This window comes from Diabrotica undecimpunctata, chromosome 1, assembly GCF_040954645.1.
Source record: "Diabrotica undecimpunctata isolate CICGRU chromosome 1, icDiaUnde3, whole genome shotgun sequence".
Classification (NCBI taxonomy): Eukaryota; Metazoa; Arthropoda; class Insecta; order Coleoptera; family Chrysomelidae; genus Diabrotica; species Diabrotica undecimpunctata.
Window position 1 is genome coordinate 191979248 of NC_092803.1, and position 15735 is coordinate 191994982.

Sequence of the window (15735 nt, forward strand, 5' to 3'; positions counted from 1 at the left end):
TCTCGTCGAATAATGCAGCGTCGTCTGCTTAACATAATATTTGGATTTCTTTGTTCCTCATTCTGTAACCATGACTTTTACGTACCGCTTGTATTATTTCGCCCATTATTATATTGAAGAGAAGTGGTCTTGACGAGTCACCTTGTCTGACTCCACTTTGTACTGGTATACATTGTGTTAGTTTTTCATTTATCTTTGCCTCTATTCGATTATGGAAGTAAATGTTTTCGATGGTTTGTATAATATTGATTGGTATGTTTCTTTTATACAGTAGGTGTAAGACGTTTTCGACTTGAATGCGATCGAAAGCCTTTGTCAGGTCTATAAAACATAGATATGCTGGTTTATTGTACTCGATGGCCTTTTCTGTAATTCGTATTAATACAAATATGGTGTCTACACAGGATCTCCCGGATCTGAATTCTTGTTGTTCATCTGAGAAAGTTGTTAGTTTATTGATTTTATTGGTTAGGACTTTTGTGGTAAGCTTAAGTGTGGTGTTCAGTAGATTTATACCTCTATAATTGTTGGTCTTCTTTATCTCCTTTCTTGAACATTGGTATCATTATGCTGTTTCTCCATGCGTTTGGTATCTTGCAGTGCAATATTAATTTTTGTATAAGTTTTGTCATCTCTAGGGCTATACTTTCTCCTCCATGTTCTAGAAGCTCGTTGATTATTCTGTCTGGTCCTGGTGACTTACTGTTTTTCAGTGAATTTATGGCTATCTCTACTTTCTGAAAACTAATTTTGATTTCGTGTCTTAATTCAGGTACGTTATTGTGTTGACTATTATTTTCCTTTCCTTTAAAGAGTTCCGTCAGGTATCTTTCCCATTTGTTTGCTGATATGTTATTGTATTCTTTCAATTCTGCCATATCTTTCCGTTAGTTTCTTATGAATCTCCAGTTTCATATAAAAGCAAAAGTGTAGAAAGCAATTGTTGTCACATGACCAGATTTTGAAAAAATCTAGAAAGAAAAAGAATACATGAAAAAAGATACAAATGGACATCTGAAGAAATCAAAAATAGTGAATTTAATAAAAAGATAGCGCATGCATTAAATCAAGTTAGCATGCAGCAGATAAACTCCAATGATATTGATGATTTGAATAACCTTATTACCGAAACAGTGAATAAAAGCCTTCTGCAACTGAAAAAACCAAAAACAACATACAATGAATTAGACAAAGAAATATTACAACAAATAAAAAGAAGGAAGATCTTAAATAAATCTAACAAAAGGGGAACCGACGAATATAGAGAACTTAATATATATTAATAACAAAAAAGAAAAGAAAACGAGAAATTAATAACAACAACTATTGAAAAAAATAAGAGTATGAAATGCCTCAGACCGACACTAGGACGACGTCAGATGATATCATTAATGGGAAAAGACGAAAATGAAATCACAACTAGAGAAAACATACTGACACGAATAGAAGAATTTTACACAGAACTTTACAGGACACATCAACAAGATGATGAGATGAGACCAGCACGGAAATTAATAAAAAATGTTGGATCAGAAATAATGCCAAAAGTAACAATTTCAGAGGTAACTACAGCATTGGAAAATATGAAGAGAAATAAAGCTGCAGGAGAAGATAATATTACTACAGATATGATATTAGAAGGAGGTAAGGAACTAATTGCAATTGTAACTAAGCTTGTGGACAGTTGTTTACATCAGGGCAAATTCCCTAAGAGCTGGAACAACTCTAAAGTAATCTTATTAGACAAGAAAGGTGATAGTCGAAAATTGGAAAACTACAGACCCATCAGCCTACTGTCACACCTGTTTAAAATACTCACCAAAGTCATAACTACTCGACTAACAAGGAAATTAGACGAATACCAACCATATGAACAGGCAGGTTTTAGAAAAGGCTATTCAACTTCCGATCATCTGTTAACCACAAAAATATTAATAGAAAAATGTAACGAATACAAGTTTCCAGTTTTCCTAGCATTTGTAGACTACGAAAAAGCTTTCGATACCATAGAACACACGGCCGTAATAAACGCAATGCAAAATTGTAGAATAGACAGCAGATATATTAACTTAATAAAAGCAACTATGAACCAAGCTACAGCTACATACTAACTAAATGAAAATGAACACACGAACCCTGTCCCATTAAACAGGGGAGTCAAACAGGGAGATACTTTATCACCAAAACTGTTCACCTTAGTTTTGGAGGACGTTTTTAAAAACCTAAATTGGAAATATAAGGGAATAAACATCAATGGCCGCTACCTCAGTAATCTACGATTTGCAGATGACAATCCTGATAGCTACTGACCTACAAGAAATGCAAACCATGCTTTTAGAACTACATACCGAATCTTCTAAAATAGGACTGAAAATGAATTTAAACAAAACAAAAGTCATATATATACTTAGGACAAAAAATAATACTAAATAGGGAAATTCAAACTGAAGAAATAAAAAGAAGAAGAAAGTTAGCTTGGGCAGCATTCGGTAAACTGAACTATATACTCAGAAATCAACAAATTCAATTACATCTTAGATCTAAAGTTTTTGATGCATGCATTATTCCGATATTAACTTATGCGGCACAAACATGGACAATCACAAAAAAGAATATGAATATACTTAGAGTCACTCAACACGCGATGGAAAGAGCAATGCTAGGTATATCACTTAAGGACAAGAAAACAAACACATGGATAAGACAGAAAACCAAAGTCACCGATGTGGTGCAAAAATCATTAAAGTTGAAATGGGAATACGCTGGACATGTAGCTAGGAGCGATCTAAACAAATGGCACAGATCAATTTTAACCTGGAGACCATACCAACACAAAAGACCCAGAGGCAGACCTCCTATGAGATGGACAGATGATCTGAAAAGGACTGCCGGGAAAAATTGGCTACAAGTAGCGTATAATAAAAAACAATGGAAAGGAAGACTTGAAGAGGCTTATGTTCAGATTTGGACGTGAATGGCTAGACGAAGAAGAAGAAGAAGACCAGATTTTGACACAAAAGTTGCGACCATTTTCTTTGACCCATTTTTGTTGGGTTTTCCTTATCGTGAAACACGCACACAGCGAATTGGCGTTTATTTTCCAGTTCGTAGGAGTAAATCCGAGATTCATCGCCACTTACAATACTATAAACAATTTTGGAGCTTCCTTTGTTGAACCGTTCATGCTTATCGACACCAATTGACGCGAACCGATGTGATACGGCAGTCATCCTTAATTAGTTGACGAACCGCATCAATGTTTTGCTGTGTGACTGCTGTTTTGGGTGGATCTGGCCTGGATTCGTCGTTGAGACTGGAGCGACCACGTTGAAAGTTGCAATACCAGCGGGAAATAGTTGACTGATGTGATGCTTTATTACCAAACACAGAAACCATTTCACGGAGACATTGCTGTGTAAAAAAATATTGCTTGAAAATGTTCCCGGCTAAGCCCCATTTTTCGACCGACTTAGTAATTTCAAAAATTCACTGTATTTATACGACTGTATCGCAATGAAACTCTCGATTTATGTCAACAAATGGTTAAGGTTACATTTGCGTCGGAAGGTTTTATTGGTGGCGCCCTCTAAGCGGCTATATGCAAAACTAAAAAGAGAAACCTCGTATATGATTTTAAAATAATTGAAATTATATCATTTAATTAAAAACTAATTACGTTTTTATTTTATTGTCATGTGATTTTTGTATTTATGCGCAAAGGTAAAACATATTGATATTTGTTTTAAAACAATAACTGATGACCCCATTGTTAGGTAATTAAATTAAATTGAAATAGTTACGCTAGATATTTATAAGTGATGGAATCGACCGTTACTTATTTATATAACAATAACACACGGAAAACTTGGTCTTCAAAACTTCCACAAAAATTTATTATATCTTATCACTACAGCTGTTTCGATAAAGTGCCTTTCTCTAGTGATCTATTTTTGGTATGTGTTTACACTTTATAGTCTTAAACGAAATAGGTTGAGGAGGGAAGAACTGATTGTCTCAAGTTGGTCATTCAGAATTATATCTGTGTTTTTTAATTTGTTAATTTCCATAGATTCTAACAAGGATCGGTTAAGGCCTTTATTTTGAATGTGAAGAATTTAAAATTCGTCATTAAAAGAATTATTATGATCTAGAAGGTGAAGTGCGTATGTAGAATATGTTTTTCCATTATTGAAAGCCCTTTTATGTTCTGCTATTCGTTTGTTTGTTCGAACTGTTTTTTTATATTGTTCTGAAGTTATTTTCTTGTGGCATCTTATACAAATTTACTATTTTAGTTGGAAATAAACCTGAATATTAGTTAGAAATTAAATTTATTTGACGTTTCGACTTCAACTTCGGAATATTTTGATAACGATTTCCGAAGTGAAAGTCCAAACGTCAAATACATTTAATTTCTAAGTCATATTGTGGCTTATTCCCAATTATCCTCCTAATTATATTTTGCGTACTGTTTACTCGATACATTTTTTGGTTGAGCGATGTACACCATCGTGAAAACAAACTGTTGGACCGCTAGTTGGATAGCAAGTCGGAGCGTGAGTGGAGACGAATATCCAACTAGTAGTCCTACTAAGTGGAACCACAAGTTGGAACGTGAATGCCCAGCTTTATCTATACTTCAAAAATTGAAACTAAAAATGACAATAATAGTAAAAATTCAAAATAATAATGTCCTACTACATCATCATCATTGGTGCTACAGCCCTATAAAAGAGCCTCGACCTTCCCAAGTCTATTACGCCAGTCAGTTCTATCCATTGCCAACTGTTGCCAGTTTGCTGCGCCTATTTGTCTACCATCCTCATCTACACCATCCCTCCATATGAGTTTTGGTCTACCCCTACTTCTACTTCCCACAGGTTGTGACATAAGGATTCTTCTAGGAGGGTTGTTCTGCTGTGATCTTGCCAGATGTCCTGCCCACCTTAGTCTTCCTATTTTTATAAAGGATACTACGTCTTTACCACCAAATATATGTTTATATCAGATCTGTGATATATCTCGTAGTTGTACCTCCTTCTCCAAACACCATTTTCACAGATGCCACCAAATATTCTTCTCAGGATCCTTCGTTCAAATATAAGCAGGAGATTTTCATCTGCCTTGGAAATGGTCCATGTCTCCGACCCATATGTCAACACTGGTTGTATAAGGGTTTTGTATATGGTTATTTTTGTTTTTTGGCTTAAGTTTCTGCTTCTCATATGTTTACTCAGTCCGAAATAGCATTTGTTTGCTAGGATTATTCTTCGCTTGATTTCTTCAATGTCCTACTACATATCTAAGAATTTATTACTTTATAAATTTACCTACTATAAAAACCAAAAAGTATACAGGCCAAACCTTCAAAATAATCACGTCAAATAGATTCTTGGTGACTCGTAAGGTTGTACCTTTTTTACAAAGTGTGTCAAATTAAATCTAAAAATAAAAAGGAAATACTTAAAAATCAATTAGTGACAAACCAGTTCCGCCGTCTTTACACTAACGAATTAAAATAATAGTACAGTACACCTGGTGGGCTGAAAATATTAGTACCGCCTTTATTATCGATTTTGTCTATTACTCAGCCAATATAGACCTGATATGAATTTATGATTTTAAACAACTAGTATTCACACTAATGTCTACAATAAAAATCTATAATAAAATCCACATCAAAACAAAGGCCACTTATATGAAAACAGCCTGTTCTTGGATTAACAAATGTTAAATCTTAGAGAAAATCGTAAAATTGATAAAAACCAGTAAAACACTGATGACCCGGAGACAGGTAAAAAGACTGATAGTTTTTTTGAGTGGCACTCAAAATTCACCGTATTTTCCAAAATTTTTGTTTTTGTATTATAGGCTGGTACTTATCGGACTGTCTTCCAATGAGAGGAAATCCGACTCATTTAGGACAGTTCTGTAAGATATTCAAACCCAATTAACAATTATAATTTATAAATTGTTGGATAATTGGATTACTGAGGAGTACCACTAACAAACAGAAATCAGAGAACCAAAAAATCGTACAAAAAATGCTGGGAGTATAAATATAAGATTGAAGAAAACAAAACCTGGATACTTAGTAAAGATGTGGAGCTAAAATTAGATAGATGGGCGCGAAATATACTTAGAAAAATTTACGGGAGTTTCAAAGAGGATAATGTCTGGCTACAATGAAATAATAAAAAAATCCTAAAAAAATTAATAAAGATAAAAAAGAGGACGCGAAAAAAATAGAATGCTAACAGATCTGAAATTGTTGAGGGTACAACATTGGAAAACCCTAGTAGAGGGCGAAAAGAAATATAAGAATAGAGAGAAAATAATTGATGAATAAAATACCTTGCACATCCCAAACTTGAGAATACTTAATCGTGGCAGTGAATATTTGTGTTTTAAGTCGATTTGACGGAACTTGTGTACTGCACTCACACCTACCTATATTTTCTTTTTCAAGACATTTGTTCATGGTTACAAATTAATTCAATACAATAGAATTTAAATTTTTAACAACAATTTTCAAACTACACTAACTTGGTCTAACCAAAACTGGTCTTCCAGGTTTTCTGGGTCCCTTCTTCTTCTTTACGTGCCATTTCCGCGACGGAGGTTAGCAATCATCATGGGCCATGGCTATTCTGATCTTAGATGCTGCCGCTCTGAATAGTTCGATTGATGTGCATCCGTACCATTCCCTTAAGTTACGCAACCATGAGATTCTTCTCCTTCCTACACTTCTCTTGTCCTGGATTTTCCCTTGTATAATTAATTGAAATATGTTGTATCTTTCTCCTTTACTCATAGCGTGCCCAGGTATTGCAGCTTTCGTGTCTTGATGTTTTCCAATATTTCCATTCTTTTGTTGACTTCTGGGTCCCGGCGGTACCCAATTTAACAGTTGCTTTGCTAGTATATCATCTTTTGTACATGATCGAACCATACCAGTTGTTTTGCCTTAGTGTCGTCTATATTTGTGTGATCTACTTTCATTATTTTATTTTGTCGTCTAATTTATGTTTGTACAATCTTCTTACAATGTCATGTTCCAAGCTGTATATATTGTATTATGTTTCTTTTGTTATTTCTTTTTGTTCTGCATTATTTGGTTCTACTATTTTTTTGCTATGAAGTGCTAGTCTTTAGAAAGTAATGGTCACTCCTACAACTTGGTTCTCTGCATGGTGTAACATCGCGTACTGTCAGCCGTGATTTTTGTCTGATAATGCTCTAATAATAATAATCTAATAATATACGTATAATTCTATACACATGCATATGTTGTATAAGTCGTAGGCCGTTGTCTTTTGAAGCATTTCCTCGTTTGTAGCATCTGGTAGCTCCGTACTGTCCGATGATCTTACTTTGTGTGTTCTTACCGATTCTCCGGTTTAAATCTCCGATTGTAATTTCTCTACGAGTTTCAATTTTTACAGTTTCATTATTTAATTGTTGGTAGAATTCATCTTTGAATTCATGCTCTCAGAAGGCAGCCACAAAATATAACAATAGGAGAATACAACATAGAGGGGGTAAAAAACTTTATATACTTGGGATCCCTTGTCACGTCTGACAATAACGTTACGGAGGAAGTGAAGAGGCGAATATTTATTGAAAATAAATGTTACCATGGCTTAATTAGGCAACTAAGATCAGATAACGTCGCAAAAAAAACAAAATGCCAAATATATAAAACCCTAATAAGACCGGTACTCACATATGGCTCAGAAACCTGGACACTCACTAAAAGAGAGGAAACGTTGTTAGCCACCTTCGAAAGAAAAATCTTGCGACACATATATAAGGGCACAAAAGAAAACGGAATATGGTGAAGAAGATACAACTCTGAACTATACAAAATATACCAGGATCCGGATATTATAACATTCATTAAAATAGGACGGCTGCATTGGATAGGACATGTAGGAAGAATGGAAGAAGGCGAAATACCAAACAAAATATTTAAACAGATGCCAGTAGGAAAAAGAACAAAAGGAAGACCAAAACTGAGATACTTAGAACAAAAGGTTCTTGAACTCATAAGTGGAGCATAGAGCTTCAGAGAAAACGCGCCATCGGGTTCTATTTTGCGCTAAGGCGTTCACCTCATTCCAAGACTTTCCTGTGCCTCTTATCTCGTCCATGATGGATCTTCTCCATGATATAACAACCTTAAAAATAAAAAACTGGAGAAAAAAAGCACGAAACAGGTCAGAATGGAGAAGAATCCTGGAACAGGTCAAGACCCACAAAGAGTTGTCGAGCCAGTGCTTATGATGATGATGAGAATTCAGCTTTTATGGCACTGGTGGCATCATCATTCACTTCGCAAACTTCTAGTATTTTTTGCCTTTGTTGGGCTCTCTTATCGTTATCTTTTTATTTTCTTAGATTTTCTGCTCCTTCTCCTTTCTTTTTTGTTTCTGTTGGGATGACTACATCACTCTTAATTTTGATATCTTCTAGCTACCAATCATACAGCGCTTACAACTAAACAACTAATACATTTGAAATTTTTAATTGCAACATAGGAAACTCTTAAATTTACAAGATATTTAAAAATCATACTTCTTAGTTCGGTAACGGTTTCTCATCGAGAACTTCTTTAGAATCAGGACACGTTATTTTTTCGCAACAGGATGGATAAGGCTTAGATAAATCTTGTGGTAATATTGTGCAGGGAGGATTAGTACCTACCATACCACACCTAAAATAAAAGTTAATTAGTTATACAACTTCCATAATAACTTAAATAATATAGTCTAGTGCAAACTTTAAATATGCTACACTAAAATTAACTTTCGTAGCATATTTTAAATTGAAAGAAATTCGTAATGAGTATGCCATAATAGTGTGAACGTTATTTGTGTCTGTGGGGATATTTGTGATTTGTGTCAACATTGATTCAACGAAAATTACGAAATGCAAAGTAATAAGGAATCTACGTAATACTCAGTAATCCGCAGTACTATGGAGTCTCCGCTCATCTTTCTAGACCAGAATGAAAGCCATTGCAAAGGCAGAAAATATAATAACAATTAAAGGAAATATGATTTACTGGCGATCTGAGGTTGGGAAGTGGAAGGGTGTGAGTTTTTAAGAGTAAGAAACGGTTTATCACGATTTCCGACAAAACTATAAGTCTAATGGAAAAAAGTTCATCATCATCTTCATCAATGGCGCTACAACTCTTCGTGAGTCTTTGCCGCGGTTACTACCGCCTTCCATGTTTTTCGGTCCTGTGCCAGTAATTCCCATTGTCGCACTCCCATATTCTCTAGATCTTCTTTGACTGCATCTTTCCACCTTTTTCTAGGCCGCCCTACAGACCTTCTTCCCTCTGGCCTTTTCCAGAACACATTGTTTATAAGGCGATTGTCGTTACTGGTCGGAACTACTACGGAAAAAAGTTAAAGGTAATAAAAAGGTCTACTTTAATATTTACTTTTTGGTTAATTTTGGTTTTTTATTTTTATTTCTAAATGTTTTTTTTTACGCAACTTGGTGAAAACATACCTTTTTGTGTCCCAACATACTGTATTTTTTTTTTATTTAACTCTGCGTACTAGTCAAAAAACTTGAGTGACCAATAATATTGCGTCGCAATTTGAACACGTCATTTTTGCTTGTTCCAAACAGATTGGAGTATCACATCGCATGCATATGTAAAAAGTGTTCCTATCTTTATTTCTTGGACAAACAGATCATCTACCGGCAACTGATCCAATGACTTTTTTGGCACATTTATATCTTCTTTGAAGGCAAATTTTGAACTGCGAATTTCTTTTCCTCGTGTGTTCAGAAATGCTGTTGGAATTTGCCTTTTGTTCTTCCTAACTGTCCCAACCGATGTAAGATGATGAGTCTGAAGTAGATTGATCATGAGCGAATAACTGGTAAACCAGTTATCAAAAGTAATATTACGTTTAGTACCAGAAACTGGCCCAATCAAACGTTCAACTGTGTTTTGCGGATTGTTACTTTGTCGGAAAGGTCCTTCTGGCTGTTTAGTAACCTAAACTTCCATGTTTAGACAGTAGTAAGTTTTGGCATCCACTAGCGCAAATACTTTTAAGCCATACTTCGCTGGCTTATTCGGTATATATTGCAGAAATGACACGTCCCCTGAACGATTCTAGTTTTTCGTCTATTGTAAGATGTTGACTTAGTATATAGTGTGTCTTACAGTTGACAACGAGTTGATCAAATATACCTGTAATCGCTGCCAATTTGTCGATCTGTTTCCGTTCTACTCTATTTTGCACATTGTCGAATCGCAAACATTGCAACAAAATAGAATATCTTTGTTGTGACATTGATGTTCGAATGGGATCAATACCGCTGCCATCAGTATTCCAAAGATCTGAAATATTTTGTCGGTTTGACTTGTACACTCCCGTCAAATAGAGCAGGCCTATAACAGCTTTGATTTCTATTTTATTTTTTCTATTTTTTCCGTTGGAATTTTGCCAGAAATCAATATAAACCGGCTCTTACCCTTAAAAAATCCTCCACTTACCTTCTTCAACTTCCCAACCTCAGATCGCCCGTAAATTATTTCTCCATTAATTTTTGTTATATCTTCTCCCTTTTCTGCTACACTATTTTTTTTGTCCCAAAAATTATTGGCCCTGACCTATTCTTTCTTTGCTCATCTCAGAACCAAATTTAAATTTGGTAAGTTGTATGTGTCGCCCAAAAAAAGATCCCCAAAGCGATATGTAATTCCGGAAGACGATTCTGTAGTTTTTGCAGCTTTTTATTTGTGGATATTTTCATTTTCATAGAATTAAAAGTTTATTATCTAAATAGTCATAATTTAACAGAACATTACCCATTCTCCTGTATTTCTCTATCATCTGAACACCATAATATAGCACATTCTCCTTTTTTTTGCTTCTCTTCTCCAATTTTTAGAGCACCTATACCGTCTGTGTAGCAGTCACTAAGATCCTCTGAAATGTAGAAAGATGTTCGTTTATATACGCAAATTTTTTTTATCTCAAAATGAGTAGAAAAGTCCTTCGTGGAAATAAAACATTGGTCACGTGCACTTGTCATTGTCAAAATTCCAGTAAAGCTGTAGTATTCTTACAGATGTTTCCAACAATAAAAAAAAATGATATCAAACGACTGAATGGCGAAAATCTTCGTCTTAATTCTCAGGGAGATTTCAGATTTCTAATAAAAAAACTACTGACAACGTTTTTCTATGATTAAAAAATCTGTTAAACATGATATCAAAGAAGAAGTGAATATTTATTTTTGCTTTAAATAAACTGATCGTGTCTTTTCATTTGAATACACAACACACTAGATTCCAACTGCTTGTGTTGTAGACATTTTGTTGGCAAACTTATCTTGCACACTCCAGTCATCATCCACAAAAGTGCTATAATAGCAAGTCAATTCACCCCATTGACGTTACTTACTACAAACAATAAAAATAAAATGCAAAGGCTAGTAAATTCGTGGACTGAAGAAATATTGAAAGTGAAAATGAATGATAGTTAAATCAAAAGAAAGGCCAAAACAATAAGGAGATTAAATGTAATGGAACAGTGTTAGAAAAAATAACAACTTACGAATATGTGGACAGCATTGTGACTCATGATGACTAAGTAGACACGGAAAGAAAAAATAGAGGAAATAAATCTACAAGATTACACTACATAGTTAATAGCACAATTGTAGAACACAGAAATGTAAAAATGGAAGTCAAGAGAAAAATTCACAATACGATAACACTACCAATAATAAGATATACAAGCGAAAACTGAACAATTCCGAAAAAAAGCATGAATCAATAAAATCAACGCAATCGAAATAAAACATTTGAGAAAAACGTGCAGAAAAACAAAATGGGATCGGATAAGAAATGGAGATATGAGACGAATGACAAAGCAGAAACCTATTAGCGAATACATTAAACAGAAGCATATGTTCTAATTTAGATATATTAATAGAACGAAACCAGAAAGAACTCCAATTTAAATATTTGAATCAGGAAGAAGAAGGAAGAGAAGAAGGGAAGACCCAGAAGGAAATGGATAGATCAGATCGAAGAAATAGGGAGACGTGAAGGAAAAGCTATCGAAGAATTAAAGAAAATGACCAAAAATAGAAATGCATGGAAAAAATGGGTAAATAAAGAACCAGAATCCCAATTCTGGTTATTTATATCTTCAAGAAGCCTGAGAGAGTAAAAGGATCTGAGAAGAAGAAAAACGGAAAGCATATGATTACTGTGGTGGGCGAATATTCGGTGCATGTGGAAAGGTTGATAGATATATGTACGAGGGAATCGCAACTAGTGACATATGTGTAAGAGGCTGATAAATTTCGTGTACTTAGTGCCTATTATTCTCATTAGTGTTAAAGCAGATAAGAAGAAAAGAACAGAGTACCATTTACATACATACTGAAAAAAATTTAGAATAAAGACTGAAACAGTGGCGATAATAAAGCTCTTGAAGTAAAAGGATTCAAACTTATTAGGATAAAATAAGAGTACCTGGACTGTTTAGTTAAAAGGAGATTTGGTACTACAAATAACTTCTGATGATGAAATAAATGTGAAAACTAATAGTCTTATATACCTACAATCGGTATGTCAGAGTAATGGGTAAATATAGATGGAGATACATGCATAAGAGTTCGGACAGTATGGATGAAATGGAAGGAGTCGAGTGGTGTGTTATTGTTATAGAAATATTCCGTTGAAACTGAAAGGAAAATTCTATAAAAGTGCTGTAAGATCGGTCATGATGTACGGAACTGAATGTTGTACAGCTAAAAATAAAAAGGAACAACGAATGTATGTGGCGAGATGATAATGCATAGATGGACGATTGGTGTGATAAAAATAGGATAAAATTAAGAATATATGTAATAACTCAATCTGTAGAGTCTACGGGAAGATAATTAAAAGCCGAATTGAAGATTGCTGGGAAGACGCTGAAGATCATAGTGGCTTTCGTACTGGTCGTTCTTGTATAGACAATGTGTTCTGCCTAAAACAAACAATAGAAAAGCGTTTGGAACATAACATGGAGACACACATGGTATTTATTGATCTTCAAAAAGCGTATGACAGTGTCCCATTAGCCAAGCTATGGCAGGTGCTAGAAGACAAGAATATTCCACCGATTTCCATTAATGCTGTAAGGGAGTTGTACGATGATATGACGAGTGTAATAAAGATTGGACAAAAAGTGACAAAAAAGATAAAAGTGACCAAAGGACTTCGCCAAGGCTGCTGCATTGCACCTACACTCTTTAAGATTTATTTGCAGGGGGTTTTGGATATTTGGAAAAGAAAATGTGAACCTATGGGTGTTAAAATTGGAGACCATACACTGTACAGCTTGCATTTTGCTGATGACCAAGTAATACTTGCAGAAGATCAAGATGATATCCACTACATGTTACGAAAAATAGATGAAGAATATACTAAGTGGGACTTATCAATTAATCCATCAAAAACAGAGTACGTAGTAGTGGAAGGTGAAGGAAAGCACTTAGAACTAGGAAGCAAACAAATTCAAAATACTGATAGCTATAAATATCTCGGTGTAAACATTACAAACAATGGTCGGAATACAAAAGAAATAGCTACTAGAATTGGTCAAGGAAATTCAACAATACGTCAACTGAATAGTATACGTCAACTGAATAGTATACGTCAACTGAATAGTATAACCACATCACCCGAAAGACAAAAATTAGGATATACAAAAGTATTATAGAAAGCATTGCTACATATGGTTCAGAGCTTTGGGTAATAAATAAAAATGACACATCCAAAATAAAAGCAATGGAAATGAATTATTGGAGATGTTGCCAACTCACTAGAAGAGATAGAGTAAGGAATACTGAAATCAGAGAGCGTATGGGCATAGATATTGACGTCCTGGAAACTATAGAATGCAAAAGGCTGAAATGGTATGGCCATGTAGAAAGGATGAATGATCAACGATGGCCAAAGAGAACAGTGGATCCCCACCAACCGCAGGAAAAAAGGGAAGACCAAGAAGATCGTGGAGACAAGAAGTAAAAGGTGCAATGGAAGATAGGGCTGTATCTAGGATAATGGCACCGATTAATGATACTATTAGAGGGTATTATGTTAAGGTAGTTGGAGCATGTTCGACGGCCAGATACTAAGAGCTGTTGATTTGTAAGTTATTGGAAGAGGTAGCCGAAGAGGAACAAAGAAAACCTGTTTTCTTTGGTCTTTGGAAAAACTGTAACGGGGATTCATATTGCTATAAACCAAGAGAAAAAACTTACGGAAAAAATTTATAAACAAATGGTAGAAATGTAATTGTAATAAATATGTCAGGTTTACTTTGACATAACAAATATATCTTAAAATTACCGTACCTGAACCAGCATCAGACATAACCACCTGTGTATAAGCTTTTACATTACAAACTGTAAGCGCCGCAGTAAATAAAATAATATAAACCTTCATTTTATATATGGAACTAGAATCTTCACCCGTTTCTAACTAATGGCTCGAAGGTGTTTATTGGAACTTCTTAAAGCAGATTCCTTTTTAATCAATTGTATTACATGATTGAAATTATATCATTTAATTAAGAAATAACAATTTAAATAAACATTTTATTATATGCGATTTATATATGTATTAATTGATGTGTTTAAAAATTGATTACTTTTCGTATTGTTTACGTTAGATTTTTATTAAAAATATTAATTATGCCGATAACTTTTTTCAATATGCCGATGTTAGTTATATCCTCACCATTCGACGTTCTTTACCAAATTTATCTTTAGAAATAGATATGTATATTGCAATAAAAGGCCTCGTGTGGCTGGGTAATCAATACACCCGATTTTATTGTAACTAACAGAAGAAAACGACACAAAACGACGCTTTCGTAACTATGACGCGAAGAGAGTCATAGTTACGACAGCACCAGGGGGGCTGACAAGCCCTCAGACTACAAAGTTTGAGTATCCGATGTTTGAGTTTCGACTCTAGTACTTTCAACTTGCTAGCTAAATCGCCGTTCCGCACCCTTGTCGGTTACACCAGTGCCCAAACTAAACGGGATAGCTGGATGGCTTGCATTAGAAGTCGGCATCACTATAGTAGAAATCCTCAATTCAGAAGAGTGATTTCATAGTTTAAACGCCGAATATCCTCAAATTTAAATGTACACAGCGGCCCTCGAAAATCCCCTGTTTTCTCGATTGCAATTTGCGTTTCCTCATAAGAAATTACAGAATATATAAAGTAGTATATTTATTTGTGCTTCTCTTTAGTAGACTTGACCAGAAGTTGTCGTACAGTGTAGCCAATTCTTGTTCACAAGTAGTAATTATGGTCATACAAAACCTGTATTCTTCCACGCAGCGATTATTACCGTCATAAAAATACCAAAAAAACATGATTTTTTCAATAGTAAAAATTAAGCACAAAATTGTATTGAAATAAATTTTATTTATATGATCCGTTTCGTTACATATTTAAATTTATGACATAAAAAAAAAAAGAATATTTTAAAACATTATTTTTCAATCGTTTGGTAATGTTGGAATTAGCGAGGAAACCCCGTTATACAATTCGGACCCAGACATGCCGTAAAACTAGTTTTTATTATTTTTTCGCCGAAGAAATGGTTCATTTACATTGGCGTTTCTATGGGTAGTGCATGTGTTGTTGTGAGTATATTTTATCTGATAAGTTTGTAAACT

The 15735-nt window shown here is 34.5% G+C and overlaps 2 protein-coding genes across 3 annotated transcripts in view; one reads left to right on the top strand and one right to left on the bottom strand.

Annotated features, from left to right (window-relative positions):
- The window catches only part of LOC140432800 (uncharacterized), a 214381-nt gene that overhangs the window by 100944 nt on the left and 97702 nt on the right, over positions 1-15735 (top strand). The gene's annotated exons all lie outside the window — the stretch shown is intronic.
- On the bottom strand, positions 8522-14591 carry LOC140441896 (uncharacterized). Its single transcript, XM_072532878.1, has 3 exons — positions 14395-14591; positions 10844-10964; positions 8522-8716 (listed from the first exon to the last, which is right to left on the bottom strand). The coding sequence occupies exons 1-3, from the start codon at positions 14483-14485 to the stop codon at positions 8581-8583; spliced, it is 348 nt and encodes a 115-aa protein (XP_072388979.1). The 5' UTR covers positions 14486-14591; the 3' UTR covers positions 8522-8580.